This window comes from Gymnoscopelus braueri, assembly GCF_963280865.1.
Source record: "Gymnoscopelus braueri genome assembly, chromosome: 12".
NCBI classification, from domain to species: domain Eukaryota; kingdom Metazoa; phylum Chordata; class Actinopteri; order Myctophiformes; family Myctophidae; genus Gymnoscopelus; species Gymnoscopelus braueri.
The window spans coordinates 7,362,027-7,380,517 of record NC_137614.1 but is presented as its reverse complement, the minus strand read 5'-3'; the positions used below and the strand labels follow the sequence as shown (position 1 = coordinate 7,380,517).

The following is an 18,491-nucleotide window of genomic DNA, read 5'->3' as shown; positions in this document are numbered from 1 at the left end:
TCAAAAATAGCAATAAGGTCATCAATAAGGTGAATGTCACAAAGCCAGGTCTTAGTATTTGAATCTTCCAAATTAAGCTTCATGTAAGATACTACAACACATCAACATACTACAATCTGCTGGTAGAACGTTCACATGATGGCTCAACACAGGCCCCTGGTCCAGCTAACATCTGCCTAACTTTGCATATAAACAAATCACGTGATATAATGCCAAACACAGCTTACAACCACACTACTGCTCATCCGAGTGGAGTCCACTGTCTCCAAATAGAATAAGTGCCATGTCGGCGTGCCATGGGCGGCTGGGAAGGGAACTGCAAAAGATTGGACAGATCTTTTAACTTGGACAAATTTTGTAGTTTGTACCAGGGACACACGAGCACAGAAATAGATCTAAATAACATCTGCATGATCATGGGTGTGGCAACTGTCAAAATGTTTTGGGGAGGGGTGCGGGGGGTTCACTCAAAAGGGTCATGGTACTTTGAAAGGCCATCCACGCCTTGGTGGGGTCATTGAGGGGGTCCCCAGCAAAATGAGGAACACTTAAGCCCCATTTCATTTGTCAGCTATTCAGAAATAACCAATATACAAGCTTGCAATGTGTGTTGTGAGCTTGTAGATCTGCGATTTGTGAAAAAAGGAAAATTATGACATATCTACTCTTATGGAGGTCCCCGGCACAAAACCTTTTCAAACGGTGGTCCACGGGCCAAATACATATCACGTTCGAGGTCCTTGACTGATCTACACAGTAAAAAGCCTCTTTGTATCCATTTTCAGGGTCCTTGACTGATCTAACACAGCAAAAAGCCACATTGTATCCATTTGTAACCTTTTAAAAACGGTTACAATCTTTTACTGTGTACAAGATGGATGTGGTGGTGGTGGTGCATAAAAACTTGAAAGAATTGACTGTGGTGGTCCAGGGGCCGAGGTGGGGTGGGGGGCCAGGGGGGGAGACACCCACATTTTAAGAGCCACTCTGGGCCAGGTAGTGGCTCTTGAAAATCATCACATTTGACTAGAATCCGGGGTAAACAATCCCTTTAAAAGAACAATTAAGCAGAAGTGGGACTCGTCGTGTTGGGGTCAGCACAGCCCTGGTTCACGTGCCTCTCTAGTCTGTCTGGCCTGGCGCTGCCATAAGTGTCAGGACAGCCACAGCTTCTATGGTGGAGCTCCGTGTACATCAGGCAGCAATGTGCTGCAAAACACCCCACGTTCCTCCATGTAAAGACAACCCCAAACGGCACAGCGTTAGCTAATAGTGTCAAAAAAAGGATTATGTTGTTTACCCATCAAGCTAATATAAGTAATAACGTGTATATATATAAGAAAACCACACACACACACCACCGGGGCTAGCTAAAAAAAAAAGAGGAGCTAACTAGGCTACACGCTGCAGCATTATGAAAGGCAGGACTGTGTCTCCCTTCAGGCCTGCCAACAGCCACACTGTGAGATTTTCTTTGACTTTCTAACAGAGTGGATGTAATTTCCTGTGTTCTGGTGAATTTTGTGGGGTTGATACTTCTACCAGGCTTGCTTTACCAGCATTGCAAAACGATGGGTACAATTTGAAATCCATTAACAAAAAAATCCATTGAAATCCATTAAAAAGTAGGCCTACTACAGAAAGAGTTTTGATACCAAATCAAGGAGAAATCAAGGGAAAATGACAACCAAGGGAGTCCCTCAACAGGAGTTGAAATCAAGGAATCCAGGAGGGGTTGTTGGCAAGCCCCTGAGGTCCACTATCCCGTTCAGAATAAAGCTAAAACGAAAGTGTAGCAGCAACAACAACAAACGAGCAGCAACCCCAATGCAAGCACCTTTCCCTCCTTTAGTCTTCCTGGGGATCTGGAAGGAGCTCCTGCGGGCCAGCAGATCCTCGCTGCCTGGCTGCCTGTGACCGGCGGCCAGCAGGGGCGACGAGCTGGAGGAGCCCCGGGCGTCACGTTCCGCCGCCTGGCCGCCCTGCTGGCAATGCTTCCGCCGATCCGGGGCTTCTTGCTCGGGCATCACACTACTGTCTTCACATCCAGCCTGATCGCCATTTTGGTTGTTGGCCGTGGCCGCCGCCGCCGAGGTGGTGCCGCCGCTTGACGACTGATTCTCGCCGTCGTCGCCCCTCTTCTCTCCCGCCTCGGTACATTCTGGGTCCCTGCTCTTCCCCTCCGCGTTGTTAGGGTTCAGGGCCATTTTGTTAAGGGGGGGGCACCCTCTTGTTGTCTCACGGGCTAATGTTGTTTCGCTAAAAAAGATTCCGACGCCGCTTTCACGTACTCTGAGCTCCTCACCCAACCTCCGCCATTGTGAATAATGACGTAGACGTCCTGCTTTTTTTTTCCACCACTGCAAAACGCTGCCGTCACTCTGGTCTGTTTACTGGTCGGAGGAAAATCCGCGCCACCTAGTGGTGGTTTTGTACTGTGGATGTTTTATTGTGAAAAATTGATCAGGATCAGTAAACAATCATGCTGTGTTGTGAATGTGACCAGTGATTTATATTTGGGCAGTGGTGGAAGAAGTACTTATTTCACACATTTTCAAATGTATAAACTGTATGAAAATCCTTTGAATATAGCAGGTCTACAAGCTCACAACGCCTCGCTTGTAGATTGGCTATTTTCAAATTGATCAAAATTGATCAGTATTAGCCAGGATCAGTAAATCATGATGTTTGTGTGTGATCAGTGATTTATTTGGGGCAGTGGTGGTGGAAGTACTCAATTAGTTTTTTAAAAGTAGCAATACCACCATTAAAAACACTATTACAACTTTTTTCTTGAGTAAAAGTACAAAGGCATTTCCATCGAAATGTAGCCTACTTATCAATAGTAAAAGTACTCTTCAAAATGTATTTATATTATTTATTTTCTTCCAGATAGCTTAAGTATAGAATATGGATTTTGTATTAATAATACAAATCTGCAAAGTAACTAGTAAAGTTTTCAAGTAATTGTATTGGAGTAAAAAATCTAAAATATTTGCCTCTGACATGTAGGAGTAGGAGATGGGGAGTACAAGTACAAAGTATCAATATATGGTAATACTCAAGTAAAGGAAAAAGTACCTTGACATTGTAATTAAGTACATACTTGAGTAAATGTACTTCATTCAGTTGCTTTCCACCAATGATTTGGGGTGTGAAAAAACAGTAAACTATTTTTGAAAGAACCTGGTTTAGCAATGTAACTGATAATTACTTGAATACAATGTGATCTACTAAAGATTCCACTTCAAAATGCTCCTCATCACCTATGAGGCACTCCACAACCTGGCTCCCCCCCTCATCTCTCTGACCTCCTCCAGGTAGCCACGTCCCGTCCTGTTCCCTCAGGTCCAGTGATGCTGGCGTACTGGAGGTCCCCAAGACCAGAAAAGCGCTATATACATTCCAGGTATTATTATTGTTATTATTATTACTCATTCTTTGTATTTGAAAATGTTTTTATTACTACTGCCTTTCGGCACATTTTGTATTGTATATATATTTTTAGCTTTTTAGCTTTTTTTAAATTATTTAGGGCTAATAATTTCAAATCAAACATGGTCTGTCTGTGTTTTTGAAAGGGAGAACAGATGTGTAATTAGATCATTACTCTTGCTCTATTGGCTTAAACATCTACATTTCAAATCGGTCCTGAGGCAGAAATCTGATGCAGTATTTCGGGGTAACCGCCCGGTACAGTGAGTCCTCTGGTCACCTTTTTACTATTTCATTTTATTATTTTATATTTTATTTTATATTATAAATGGGGGCCAAATACATACGATAATTTGTATCGACATTTAACGCTTAATATTTCTACAATTACTACAAATTGCTACAACACAAGCGCCATAAAAGAGTGTCTGCAATTTGCAACTTCCTTGCATTAGTTCCCACCATTTCCAACAGCATACATTTATTCTTACATAGAAAAAAATAGCCGGTTTAACAGTGAGGTGCCTTGTTTAGGTGACCACTGGACCTGTATTTCAGCCTTCATTCAAACAATGACTGCCATGCAAGTAGCTCATGTAACGAAACGAGTGGCCCAATCTGAAAGTATATTTAGCAAACAGACTGTAATCATTTAACAAAAAATCATAATAAAAATAATTATCCCACCTTGGAAAAGACCCCCCACTGATTCTTCATCAAAGGTAATATTCATATCCATTGTAATACAATATGTTACCAACAGGAGGGGTGAAAGTGGCAAGATTGCCCTAAATTTGTACTTGAGTTAAACTACTGTAGTACTTGCTTTTAAAAATGCTTATGTTCAAAAGTACATGCATTTAAGTACAAATTACAAAGTAAATGTTATTTTTAATATCAATGCATTGCTGTATTAAAATGTAGACATTTTCAAAAATAATCAAATATTTTCCTGAATTTTCCAGTGGTTAATTCATAATGTACAAGTCAAAAGTACAATATTTGTCTTTTGAAATGTAGTGGAGTGAAAGTCATGAGTATCCAAAAATACAAATGCTCCAAAAATTTAATTAAGTACAGTACTCAGTTACTGTCCACAACTGTTAGCTAGGTTCCCATCTTGTTGATTTACGTCCTTGTAGGTTGGGTTTCCCCCTGAGTCCCATTGCTTTCAAATTGTTTATGAACACACCCCCCCCCCAACCCCTCCCCACCCATAGTATTAACATATTTCTTTCCTTTTTACTGCAGGCTATATTGGCATGATCACACATCTCCCTGTCTCTCCAGCGCTTCAGTAAACAGGTTGGGATACCATTTATTTGTTTCATCACTTCCATTTCCACTTGTATATCCTGTCCTGTCCTGTATGAGTTCTCTCTCCTGACTGAATTAAGTTGATAACCCTATATCTGAAAGTGTATTTTCTGTTTAATAAAGAGCTGGATATACAACTGTTGATCAAACACTCTATAGCAATTATTAATAAGGGAAAAATAGAGCTATCATTTCAACAACAAAAATCACACATGTTTGTTGGCTTTGTACTCTGAAAAGTGTCCTAATTAATCTATTAAGGAATGTTGATATTCCAGGCTATGAAACTTGGAATACGAGTTAGAAACAGATTCAAAATGAATTCAACCCTTCAAACCTCAAGGTTAACTGAATCTTGTTAAAGGGATACATTGACAATTTTTATTCAAATGTATTAATTTAGCAAGACTTGTGATACTGTGATAATGTATTTCATTTAGTCTGGCCAGAAGCAGGAATAAAACATGTCCCCACCGGCCATAAAAAGTAATTATCAGAGTGGGGATATCAAAAGCAGAGGTATGGATTCCCCCCATCCACCCCAGCAAACCAGACCCTGTGTATAAGACCATAATAATTTCCCTGACAATGAAAAAGCCTTAATGAGGCAGTATAAGCAAGTACATTTAGATAGTAAATGTCAGTGCACCCTATCACAGAGAGGGGTCATGACAACTGTATTGCAGTGTTGATTTTTACAGCAAATTTTGATTTAGTGTTAGTCATAGTCTTTTGAATAAAATTCCATTTAGTTTTAGTCATATTTTACTAGTCATCTGACATGTTTTAGTTTTTGTCTAGTTTTAGTCGACTAAATATCACAAGATTATAGTCGACTAAATCTACAGTTGATTTAGTCGACTAAAATGTATTTTGGTGGTGCCTTAATGGCGTCATAATGGCTGATTTTACACTTGGCTGCATGCTGAAAATAGCTGATCTACAAGCTTGTAGATCTCCAAACCAAACATAAAATAAACATAAAATTAATTGTCTTTTAGTTCTACTGGATCTCTTCTCACTAGTCCCTCCCCAACATTTTAGTCTAGTTTTTATTTGTTGACGAAATTGTCAATATATTTAGTCTCAATTTTAGTCATCATAGCCTAGTTTGTATTTAGCTTTATTTAGTTTTCGTCAGTGAAAAAAGATAGTCGACGAACACTTTTCGTCATAGTTTTAGTCGACGAAATCAACACTGCTGTATTGCTGCATGTGTTTTTGCTGCTATGGGCTGACTATACCCCTGCTGTAGATGTCGTACTCTTTGTATCGTAGGTAATCTTTCAGCGAGGGAGGGAGAGGGAGGTAGTTGATGAACATCGGCGCCCTCAGTCGCAGGCGGTTCAGGTGCTGTCGTATCTGCAGGCGACACAGGTGCTTCAGGCTGCGTGTGTTTCCTGAAAGGCAGTCGTGAGCATCAAGTCATACACAAACTAGTCTTGTGATACAGTACATCAATGGGGAAATCTACATTCATTGAATGGGCTTGGATGCCGGAGAAATCCAGCACTATCCGTCTTATGGTTCTCTGAAGCTGTTCATTCGTAAATTTCTGATTTTTTTCCTAACCCAGTTCTAGCCCATTCACTGAATTTAGATGTAACCAGATGTATCAGTTGCCGGAGATCTCTGGTCGTCCGGCTATACGCGAGACTATACACAAAATCAAACACAGACGGCTCAGATGGCTCGGACGTGTCCTCCGAATGGATCAAAACAGCATTCCTAAAGTAGCCTTGAGATGGACCCCACCTGGAAAGAGGAAACAAGGAAGGCCAAAAACAACCTGGCGAAGAACTGTGACCTCAGAACTGAAGATGGCAAACCTAACATGGGGCGAGGCACAACATGCTGCACAGGATAGGACCAGATGGAAGCAGATAGTCGCAGCCTTATGTTCCACAGGGAACGAAGAGGATTAAGTAAGTAAGTAATACACAAAATACATCTAAAAATGTGTGTAAAGGCTGAGTTATACATGTGGATGTTGCACACCGAAAATAGCCGGTCTACAAGCTCACAACACAATGTTTTAACATGGATCATGGATGATGTTGTTGTACAGTCAGTCATCTCACTCTGAATGTCACAGATGTCCTCCCACTGTTTCTGCTCCTGCAGGGTGTCCTTCAGCTTGGTGCAGAAGGTCACATGGTCCGTGTAGTCCAACATGATGCGCACCACCTGAGCAGACAGGTGCTTGAGCCAGTGCACTGTTATGACCTCACAGAACTGCAGGGAAACAGGGACAGTAAAGGTAGAGACAGACACACACACACAGGCTATTAGCCGTCTTTGAGAGTGTGTGTGTGTGCGTGTGTGCGTGTGTGTGTGTGTGTGTGTGTGTGTGTGTGTGTGTGTGTGTGTGTGTGTGTGTGTGTGTGTGTGTGTGTGTGTGTGTGTGTGTGTGTGTGTGTGTGTGTGTGTGTGTGTGTGTGTGTGCGTGCGTGCGTGCGTGCGTGCGTGCGTGCGTGCGTGCGTGCGTGCGTGCGTGCGTGCGTGCGTGCGTGCGTGCGTGCGTGCGTGCGTGCGTGCGTGCGTGCGTGCGTGCGTGCGTGCGTGCGTAGATGACTGACATTACAGACTGGTCACTTGAAGTCCGAGATCCACATGGGAGCCACGCCGATCCCACGTGGATCCCGAGATCCACACGATTAGTTTTTCTTCCCCCTCTTCCAAACAAGGCTGCTCGACTCACCACCATGTCTTTGATGACTGTTGTGGTCCAAGAACCGTAGTCGTGGGAACCGTCGCCGTAGGGACATTCGAAGCATCGCGGCACGTCATAGCCGTTGTTCAGGATGATCCTCAGCATCACCTCGTCCCTCAGCGCGTACTGCAGCGCCGAGGGGAAGTGTGTGGTGTTCACCCGGGAGTAGTAGTTCACGTTGGCGCCGAACTTGAGCAGGGCGTTGATCAACTCGTAGTTCCCCTGTCTCAGAGCCACCTGCAGACAGGTAATACAATAACAGACTCATTGTAGAGCTTGTAGATCTGCTACTTAAAAAAAAAAAAAAAACATTTAATATTTTTTAACACAAATCTGGTATGGGGGTCCCTGTCACAACATATGTTCTGATGGGGGTCTGCGGCCAATTACTGTATATCAATGTGGAGGTTCTTGACATGAGAAAGTTTGAGAACCACTGCTTAAAATAATTAACAAGTTCTGCACATGTTTTTATATTAAGAAACAAACCAAATCAAGAGAGAGAGAGAAAACAAATCTGATGATAATAATCAAGAGCCACCTGTAGACAACTAGCTCAGTGGCCTTGTGGTTAGAGTGTCTGCCCTGAGATTGGGAGGTCTGGAGTTCAATTCCCCGACCGGGTCATACTAAAACCATGGGACCCCCTGCTTGGTACTCAGCATCAAGGGTTGTACTTCTGACTTAGGGGCTATTTAAAAATAGCCGATCTACAAGCTCACAATGCGTCGCGGTGCGACACGTAGCTTGTAGATCTGCTATTTTCAAACCAAATCTTGAGAAAAAGTGAAAAATATGGAATATCTTTGAAATATTTCAACAGAAATGTTGTATGGGGGTCCCTCCCCAGAACACAATATTTTCAGATGTGGGGTCTGTGGACAAATGCATATTAATTTGGGGGTCCTTGACATGAAAATGTTTGGGAACCACTGGGCAACTACCAACTACACTTACAAGAAACAAGCCCAAAAAAACGCAACCTACAACTAACCAATATTTACAAGCAACTTCACAGAAAAACAAACCCAAAGTCGTTTATAATAAGCAGACATGGCAACACTGCTTATGGGCCAAATGAGGCTACTTACTTACTTACTTACCTGCAGACAGTTAATGGGGTCCTGGTTCACCATGGCCCCGGCTTCCAACAGCAAGCGTGTACACTGCATGTCATTGTTGGACACAGCGAAGTAGAGAGCAGACCTGGAGTGGAGGAAAGTAACTTCGTACATTTACTACAAGTACTGTGCTTGAGAAAAATGTTGAGGTATACCAGTGGTTCTCAAACTTTTTCATGTCAAGGACCCCCAAATTGACACTTATTATCCCGCGGACCCCCATTTGAAAAGATATGCCAGGGACCCCCGTAAGAGAAGATTTAGCTATTTTTACGGCTCTAGCAGTGATTTTCAACCATTTTAATTTCAAGGACCCCCAGTTTGACATGTATTAGGCTATGGACCCCCATTTAATGGCATTTCTATCTCTGGGACCCCAATTTATATTGTAAAATTAATGTTAATGTAACTCTGAGAGTGTACAAATGGAACCAAATGGACCCGTTAACATAAATAACAATAACATAAATTATTCTGAAATGGGTATTCTACATAGTGAGTACTTTAACTTTTGCTACTTTAAGTATATTTCTAACTTTGACTGTTGAAGTCAAGAGTACGACTTCACCCATCTTCAACTTATCTATATATAATTGGTCCTCACTAACGCTCATTATGAGCCGGCACCATTTCTGGTCTTCTTATTGGTGGGATATGGACATCAATGAGGATAATAGCAACAACAGCTTTTCTCTTCCTGGAATGCTAGTACACTGAAATTGCTTACATTATAATAAAAAAGTAATAATAATAATAAATGACCAAAACTGCCTAACAATGATGTCCCTGGTAGGCAGGGTTCTGAGTGAGTAAACTATTAGATTATTCCATCTTATGATGAGCACTATAGTGAGGACCAATTGAATGAAGATACTGTAGGTTGAAAATAGGTGAAGTGCTTCTTTAATATAAGTCCAACTTCCGAGTACTCCCTCCACCTGCGGTCGTCGTCGTAGTTGCGTCGTATCCTGGGGTGCAGCATGAAGTTGGGGTCGTAGCCTGCTTGGAGGAGCATCTCCAGACACTGTGCGTGGCCCCCCGCCGCGGCAGAATGCAGCGGACTCATCCCACTCTCCTTCACTGCCTCCGTCTTCGTCACAGGAATCAGATGCTCCAGTGCTCTGTCAGCAGCAGCAGTGGTGTAAAGTAATACAATTAAAGTACAATTACATTAATGTACAATTACTCACGTACAATGTCAATGTACACTGTACCAATTATTTTATACTTTATCTACTCGAAGAAAAAAAAAGAAGAAAAAAATAGTCAATCTACAAGCTCACAATACTTTGCATGAAGACACTTTGAGACCTTGTAGATCTGCAATTCTTTGCAGATTGTAGAAGAGAATTGAAAGTTAAAGGAGTAGTTCACCTAAAAAAGATCTTATTTTCTATCAATTACACACCCCATGAAGCATTGGGTGAACTAACTACTCCTTTAAAGTGAAAGGGGTAAAGTGTGTGTGGGGGGTGTTAGAAATGTCGGACCAATGAATAGTAGGCTACTAGCAAGAGCTTGTGACTAAATAATAACTACATAGATGTTCTTTGTTCTTTGTTTTTGGCTGGTGACGACATACAGGTAACACAGAATTGAATGAATTGCTCACAGTATGTGTCCGTGGTACGCCACGCGGTGAATGGGCAGGTGCCCACCGTAGATGGGTACGTTGGCATCGGCTCCGTGCTCCAGCAGCACAGAGATGATGTCTGGGTTTCCTGACAGAGCCGCCTCGAACAAGATGGTGCCGTACTCCTCTGACTCACTCAACACGCTGGCTCCTACAGGAACAGCACACATGCATAAACAATAAACACCCCCTCCAAGTGTTAAACGTGCTGTGAGTCAGTGGTTCTCAAAGTGGCGTCCGGGGGACCCCCAGGGGTCCTTGAGGAGGTTCATAGGGGTTCCCCAGCTTAATCAGTTAATGCATCAAAATCTGTTTAACACTCCATAGCAATGGTTCTCAAAGTGGGGTCCGGGGACCCCCAGGGGTCCTTGGGGAAAGCAAAATGTGTTAATATAGCATCACAATCATTTTTAACCTTTTATGCTTTGGCTATTCAAAAATAGCAGATATACGCTTGTAGATCTTCTATTTTTCAAAAATCATGAATATTAGAGAAAATGTATATAATATATATTTATAAATATATATATTTTCTAAGGAAACACAAATCTTTGGTTCTGGGGGTCCCTGGCACAACATATTTACAGATGGGGGTCCGAGGCCAAATATATATCAATTTGGGGGTCCCTGGCATGAAAACGTTTGAGAAGCACTGCTCTATAGCAATGATTACTCCAGAATATAGCATATATCTATTAACATGGATTTTAAGTTACAAAAGAATATAACGTACCCTCCAATTTATCCTTGTGTAACTCAGAGTGTAATAATGTAACCAAATGTTGTACACTAAAGACTTAAGGTCTATAAAACACCTTATAGCTTCCATACTAATTCAGTGGTTCTCAAGGTGCGGTCCATTGTGACGCATTATGAGCTGCTTTTTATTTTATTTTTCTTCTTTCAAGAAATGATGAATAGGCTAAAAGTGATATATTTTTGAAAGATTTTAACAACACAAATCTTGTATGGGAGTCCCTGGCACAAAATATTTTCTGATGGGGGTCAAATACATGTAAATTTGGGTGTCCTTGACATGAAAACGTTTGCAAACCACTGGGATAATTATTCAGGCAGACAGACAGACAGACAGACAGACAGACAGACAGACAGACGGGTGTATGTACAGTATGTATACAGCATTACTGTACCTTTCTGTAAGAGGACCTCTACCACGTTCAGATGTCCATTCTGTGCAGCCAAGGCCAGTGGAGTCTTCATCCTGACGTCCTGGGCGTTGGGATCGGCCCCAGACTCCAGGAGCAGGTAGACAAAGTTGTCCAGTCCCAGGAAGGATGCCTCGTGCAGGGCGGTCCGCTCCAGTGGGCCTGTCTGGTCCACTGTGGCGCGGTAGCGAAGCAACAGCGTGGCCAAGTCATACTGGTCATTTAGAATGGCTGTTGAGAGAGCACCCACACATGCAAATTAAGAACATTTTCTTCATAATATGTAGCCTATCCATGCATTATTTCTGTATTGAAATGCAGTCATTTCCCTCCCAAACATGCAAAGAGATTTTCAAAAAGAATGAAATAGCAGCGGATCTACAAGCTCACAACTTATCAGGATGCCAATTTTATCCAAGCAGGAGAGAGAACTCTCTCCTGATTGGATGAAATTAGAAGTGGAAAATGGTTTGGAAGAAATATGTAACCCTCCAGAAACTGTATTTTCTGTTTATTAAAAAGCGAGAGATGGGGAGATCTCTGTATCAAGAATATAGAGCTTTAACTTTTAAACAAAAAACGTGTTGTTTTAAGCAAAGAAAATCCCATGACCACATAAACCCCATATGGGGTTTAAGTAGTCAAAACAACCATTAAACATTGCAATCAAATCAATGGAGAGTGGATGATGACCTGCCACTAATGGAGAGTCCTGTTCGTCGTTGTGGAGGTCTGGACTAGCACCGTTCTGGAGCAGGAATGTAGCGTTCTCCCTGAGGCCGTGAAGGACTGCCAGGAACAGTGGCGTCTCTCCCTTCAGGGTGCGACACTGGACTGCACCCAGCGGCGATGCTGGAGCCAGATCATTCAAACACATGAATGGAATTAATTATCATTACCAGACTCAGTGACACACTCAGTAGTTTGGCAGCAAACTGACCAGACGACTGCAGTTGATTCAGAGTGCTTATAGCTGCTGCTCAAATCTAATCCAATACCAACGCAGTGGTGGAAAAGGTACTCAAATGTTTTACTTAAGTAAAAGTATCAATACTGCAATGTAGAAATAGTTACAAGTGAAAGTCCGGAATTCAAAATTTACTTGAGTAAAAGTACAAAAGTATTGGCATCAAAATGTAATTAAAGTACCAAAAGTAAAAGTATTCATTATGCAGAATGTCCCATTTCAAGTTTTCAAATGTATAAAAATCTTTTTTCGATTTTAGGGACAGGAAGGTCAGCTTCCTGTCCCTAGAATCAAAACTAAACGTGGAGAAGTAGCTTTCAGTTTCTATACCCACATATCTGGAACAAACTAGAGTTTGCTGCAACGCTCAGTTCTTTTAAATCACACATGAGAATGTTTTTGTTTGCTGCTGCCTTTCACTGAAAATGTGTTTAAATTCTACTTCTGCACTGTAATTGTACTGTTATTTTGACTTCATTCATTTCCATTGAATTAATTGTTGTGCTTGAATAAGTATTTCCTAATGTTAAGGAATTATGAATACCTAAAGTTAGTTATATGTATTTCATTTAGAGAACTCTAAATTATGTAAATGCTGATGTCCTTCACAGCAATACCACCGTTAGTGTGTAGTTATATTGGGAAAAGGTATTCTTAAAATGACCTGTACCTTTGATCTGTAACACCTACAGTTTCCTGATATATTATTGCCATGTGTTGTTGTCAATACAGAAGAGTGCTAAAATAGAGTGTGGCTCATTGTGGTCAGACCTGACATGCGCTGGGTCAGGCAGGACGTTCCATTGCATTGTATTGTACACATTGCTTTTGATTGGGCTTGTTTCTGAAGTGTAGTTGCTTATTTGGGCCCGGCTTTCGAGATTCTTTTTGAAAATAGCTGATATAATAGGGCTCAAGTGGTGAAACTGACCGCTTCTTTTGGGCTTGTTTTTATAGACCTTGTTTCACTCACAGAATCTGGCGACACCGAAGCCAGCTCGGAGTCGGACCAAACCTTTACCCCTCTCTCTCCCCCTCTTCACTACCCCATGGCTTTACCAGTTGAACCAAAAACTGAACATGCTCAGTTTCTCTGAATCGGGTCGAAAGAGGTCTGACCCGACATAACAACGATATCCGACAACAATGGGTCCATTTGGTTCCATATGCACACTCTCAGAGTTCTGGGGGTCATTGAAATCAAAAAGGTTTGAGAACCACTCTTTTATGTAAAGCACATTGCATTGCCTTGTGGAAATATTCCAAACAAATAAACCTGTCCTGCCTCGCCTTGCCTTACCTGAGTAGATGATCTCCAGTATGTTTTTATGTTTCTGTGCTGCAGCCTCATGCAGGGGGATCCAGCCTCTTTCATCCACCCTGGACAGAGTCTCTGGCTGCACGAGCAATCTGTTCAGAGCATCCTCGTCACCTATGGGGTCAGTAGTGGACACAACACCCAACCCCAGTCTGTGAGTCAAAGTATAGATACTCTTAGTCAAATAGTACCCAACTACAAAGTTGTACTTGAGATAACAGGAGTACTTGGTTTTAATAGGTAGGGTAAGTGATTTACTTTGGTTAAAATAAGTGTTAAATAGCTCTATATTCTGATAGTACTCATTGCAATCGAGTGTTTGTTCAGTAAAAGGAGTCTCATGTCTCTCCAGCTCTTTATTAAACAGAAAATGCATTTTCACCTACCTGAAAATGCACTTATATTCTGTTTACTAAAGAGCTGGAGAGACCCCTGTGACCGAACAAACGCTCTGTAGCAATGATCACTATCAGAATATAGTACTTTAACCTTTTAACAAAAATAAATAAATAACAAAAACATATTACTTACCCTACCTTTAAGTATTCAAAAGTACATGAGCTGAGCATGAGTGTGTAGATCGGCTATTTACACTATTTTTTAATATAGGTCTTAAGTGGTATAGGTCAAAAGTATTCACTTTTGAAATAAAATACATTCATTATTTATTTTTGTAGGTTTGGGCACCGTGGGTCCCTTCCTTGAAATGTAGTGGAGTCAAAACTAAAATATTTGTCTTTGAATGAACTGGAGTGAAAGAATGTAAAGTAGGCTAAAGATACTCAAAACGTTAACTTAAGTAACATACTCAAGTAAATGTACTTCCTGTATGTCGACCACTGATGGTGGTGATGTGAGGATAGAAGAGCTGTGTAATAATGGAACCCCCAGAAAGACCAATGACACTATTTTTATTCAACTGCATGAGGGAAAGGCTGGAGAATGACTTCTCTTCACTCACCTTCCTTAATTGAGGTAAAAATCTCATCAGGGTCTTCACTGACCTGCAGATCGCTGTGGAGAAACGTAGTACTGAGCATTAGGGGTGCAAGAGTTCATCGAACTGATCGAATTAATTGATTATAAAAGATAATCGATAATTGATTTAAATAAAAGTATATAAATATTTAGGGAAAATGTTTGAAATGTTGCTTTTTCCCCCCAATTTTCTTTACAAAATTGGTGAAAATAGCAGATCTACAAGCTCAAGCTTAGAAGATATTGTTTTATCATTATGAAAATGAGAATTTCACCTGGGATTCAAACCTTTGAGTTTGCGATACTGGATGAGACTCTGTTCAATGATGTATTGTGTTGCCTCATCTTCATCCGAGTCCTCTGACTGATAAAAGTCCTCCTCTGTTTCTGTGTTCATCTGGTACTCTGGCAAGGAGCAATGCACGCACGCACGCACGCACGCACGCGCACGCACGCACGCACGCACGCACGCACGCACGCACGCACGCACGCACGCACGCACGCACGCACGCACGCACACACACACACACACACACACACACACACACACACACACACACACACACACACACACACACACACACACACACACACACACACACACACACACACACACACACACACACACGACTGTTACTTGCAATGCTGGGAATCAACTAAATACATTTACATAAGTATTGTACTTTTACCACTAGTGGCCCATGGCATAATTAAATGTGGTCTGGTCCATGGGAAACTGTTTTAAAATGTTAAGAAATATATATTTTAATAAAGGTATCAAGCAAATCCGCTAACTTAACTTCGAGCATGTCTCAAAGATATAAAGAGTTGGATGACCCGCTATTACCCACTCAAAAACTCAGACAAAACTGAAGTTATTCTACTTGGCCCTATAAGCACACATTAGCGTGAAAATTGTAAATACTGAAAGTAAAAATACCTCAAAAATTTACTTAAGAACAGTACTTGAGTACATGTGCTTAGTTACTGTACACCACTGCTTGCTGCACCTTTAAACTTCACTTTGTCATAGAGTTGCACAGTACATGCTCTACATGAATATAGTGAAATACAACAGCCACTAACCATTCTCAAAAGCACAAAACATGTGTACTCACATATTTTGCCGCTCTGAATAGAAGAATTAGTTCTTCATGCACAACACCGTTTGCATCTATTTTCTCTGAAGACTTTTAATTGACTTTATTTTGATGTTTACTTTCGGTCAGTGGGCTGTGTGCCTTCAGAGTTTCTCAAAACAGTAGAGATCCAATGGGCTCTTCTGCTCCCAAACATGTCTATTTATATCTGGCCTGCTATAAATGTGTGTTGGTCACGGGGCCATGGCATTCAGCACCTGGCTTTGACCCACTGAGTACTATAACACCACTACTCCCCGACACACACACACGCACGCACGCACGCACGCACGCACGCACGCACGCACGCACGCACGCACGCACGCACGCACGCACGCACGCACGCACGCACGCACGCACGCACGCACGCACGCACGCACGCACGCACGCACGCACGCACGCACGCACGCACACACACACACACACACACACACACACACACACACACACACACACACACACACACACACACACACACACACACGTTTCACACATCAACATTTTAGGATGGCATTGAAAATAGCCAAAAAATAACTCACAATTGCATTTTCACATTGCCACTGATAGGGATTTACACTTTCAATATACAACCGAATCATTTACTCAGGGTTTGATTTGTAGAAAAAGCAAGGGGCCCGGGGGTTACAATTTCTTAACCACTTATATTTATTTTCGCTTCAATTTATGACAAATAAGAAAAATGTGCCGATCTACAAGCTCACAACGCCTCGTGTGTGACTGTTTTGAGCTTGCAGGTTGGCTATTTTCACAGTTTTTTAAATCTGAGAAAAAGAAAAAAAATGGACAAAATATAGATAGACAGACAGACAGACGAGTGGACGGACAGACGGGCAGACAGACAGACCGACCGACAGACAGACAGACAGACCGACAGACAGACAGACAGACAGACAGACAGACAGACAGACAGACAGAGAGACAGACAGACAGACAGACAGACAGACAGACAGACAGACAGACAGACAGACAGACAGACAGACAGACAGACAGACAGACAGACAGACAGACAGACAGACAGACAGACAGACAGACAGACAGACAGACAGACAGACAGACAGACAGACAGACAGACAGACAGACAGACAGACTGATTGATTGATTGAACTTTATTAGTCAGAACATGTAAATAGCACAGGTGATATTTTTTGGTTAAAGTTTTTACTTAAAAGGTTAATCCTCTATATTCTGATAGTAATCATTGCTATAGTGTTTGTTCAGTAACAGGATCTCCTCATCTCTCCAGCTCTTTAGTAAACAGAAAATACATGTTCAGTTGGGTTGCAAATTTGAGAAGGAACCCATTATGTATCAGCTTCAGTTTTATAGTGTTCCACTTCCTATTCTTTCATCACTTCCAATATCACTTGTTTATCCTGTATCCTGTATGAGATCTCTCTCCTGATTGGATAAAATTGGTATCTCGAACTGAAAATGTATGTAGATGTTGACAAACCAGCTGAGGGAGTAGGCCTACTGTACTGGTACATTGGGTCTATGTTAATCAGGCCCAGCAATGCTGAAGAACAGGATAGATGAGTGCTAGTGGTGTAAAGTAACTAAGTACATTTACTCAAGTACTGTAATTAAGTACAATTTTGAGGTACTTTTACTTTACTGGAGAATTTCCAATCGTCTCTATACTTTTATTTCTACTCCACTACATCTCAGAGGCAAATATTGGACTTTTACTTCACTACAATTATTTGAAAACTTTAGTTACATTACATTACATTATAAAACATACATTAACCACTTTGGCCCTATTTTATACATAGGCTATTTGAAAATAGCAGATCTACAAGCTCACAACGCCTCGCGTTTTCCACCACTGATGGGCAGCAAAACAACCTTTTCCAGGCCAGGGGACAGACAACCAGCAGCGTTAAAGTTTTTATTGTGGGAGATGAGAATTAAGGTTTATAAGGACCTGCTCCCTATAGTCATTCATTCAAACACATGTTCGTAATAAACTGGTAATTCCATAACATAACAGAAACAGATTCTCTGATGACTTCTGCTTTTCAGAAAGAAAACTACATTGCTGACTAGGCTATATCTTTGTCGGCGGAAACCTCATGTTCAAAACTGTTCATTTTCAGGATTCAAATTCAAAAGTATCTAAAGTAGCAGATCATATTGGAAGGGGCCAAATGCCTGAATAGAAGGGGGCTTTTTTCTAGTTTTAACAATGAGCAGCAACAGAGGGATCTGAGGGAAGTGTGGACCTACTGCAGCTGTTGAAAGCCGTTCAAAAGGATATTGCGCCCTCCTGTGGACTAATTGTGACATGCAACCCATGCAACTTGGTTGGCTCTATATCTGTGGGCTTAATGACAGTGGTCAGTTTCGGTATTTGAAAAATATCGAAAATCTTCTTTTCTGGTGGTCCCTGGCACAAAACATTTCCGGATGGGGGTCAGTGACTTCAAAGCCACAAATGTAACAAGTTAAAGCGCTTGGGTTTAAGTACCCGTATCTTCCGTATTGTTCAATAAAATGCATTTTAATTCGATTGGTGGCCATTATCTCCGAATCGTCTCCATTATGCTTTCAACCACGCACCCCTATCGGTTGAGAGTTGTATTGCACACTGATACATTTTACAAAAAATAAAATAAACTAGAAAATGGCTGCCAATCGGATTAAAATACTTTTTATTAAACAATATGGAAGATACAGGTAC

The 18,491-nt window shown here is 41.5% G+C and overlaps 2 protein-coding genes across 2 annotated transcripts in view; both read right to left on the bottom strand.

Moving 5' to 3' along the window:
- Positions 1–2,309, bottom strand: part of tasorb (transcription activation suppressor b) — a 35,763-nt gene extending 33,454 nt beyond the window's left edge. The window contains exon 1 of the mRNA XM_080443626.1: positions 1,838–2,309. Coding sequence (XP_080299752.1) covers positions 1,838–2,207 — 370 coding nt within the window. The 5' untranslated portion in view covers positions 2,208–2,309. The remainder of the gene's footprint in view (positions 1–1,837) is intronic.
- Positions 2,310–5,265: 2,956 nt separating this feature from the next.
- asb14b (ankyrin repeat and SOCS box containing 14b) lies at positions 5,266–15,922 on the bottom strand. The gene is made up of 13 exons (XM_080444310.1): positions 15,868–15,922; positions 14,924–15,053; positions 14,632–14,684; positions 13,653–13,784; positions 12,079–12,237; positions 11,371–11,616; positions 10,199–10,370; positions 9,525–9,707; positions 8,569–8,671; positions 7,454–7,702; positions 6,834–6,987; positions 5,950–6,152; positions 5,266–5,427 (listed from the first exon to the last, which is right to left on the bottom strand). Exons 2-12 carry the CDS (start codon positions 15,043–15,045, stop codon positions 5,980–5,982), a joined length of 1,746 nt encoding a protein of 581 aa, XP_080300436.1. The 5' UTR covers positions 15,046–15,053; positions 15,868–15,922; the 3' UTR covers positions 5,266–5,427; positions 5,950–5,979.
- Between the last annotated feature and the right edge of the window lie 2,569 nt (positions 15,923–18,491).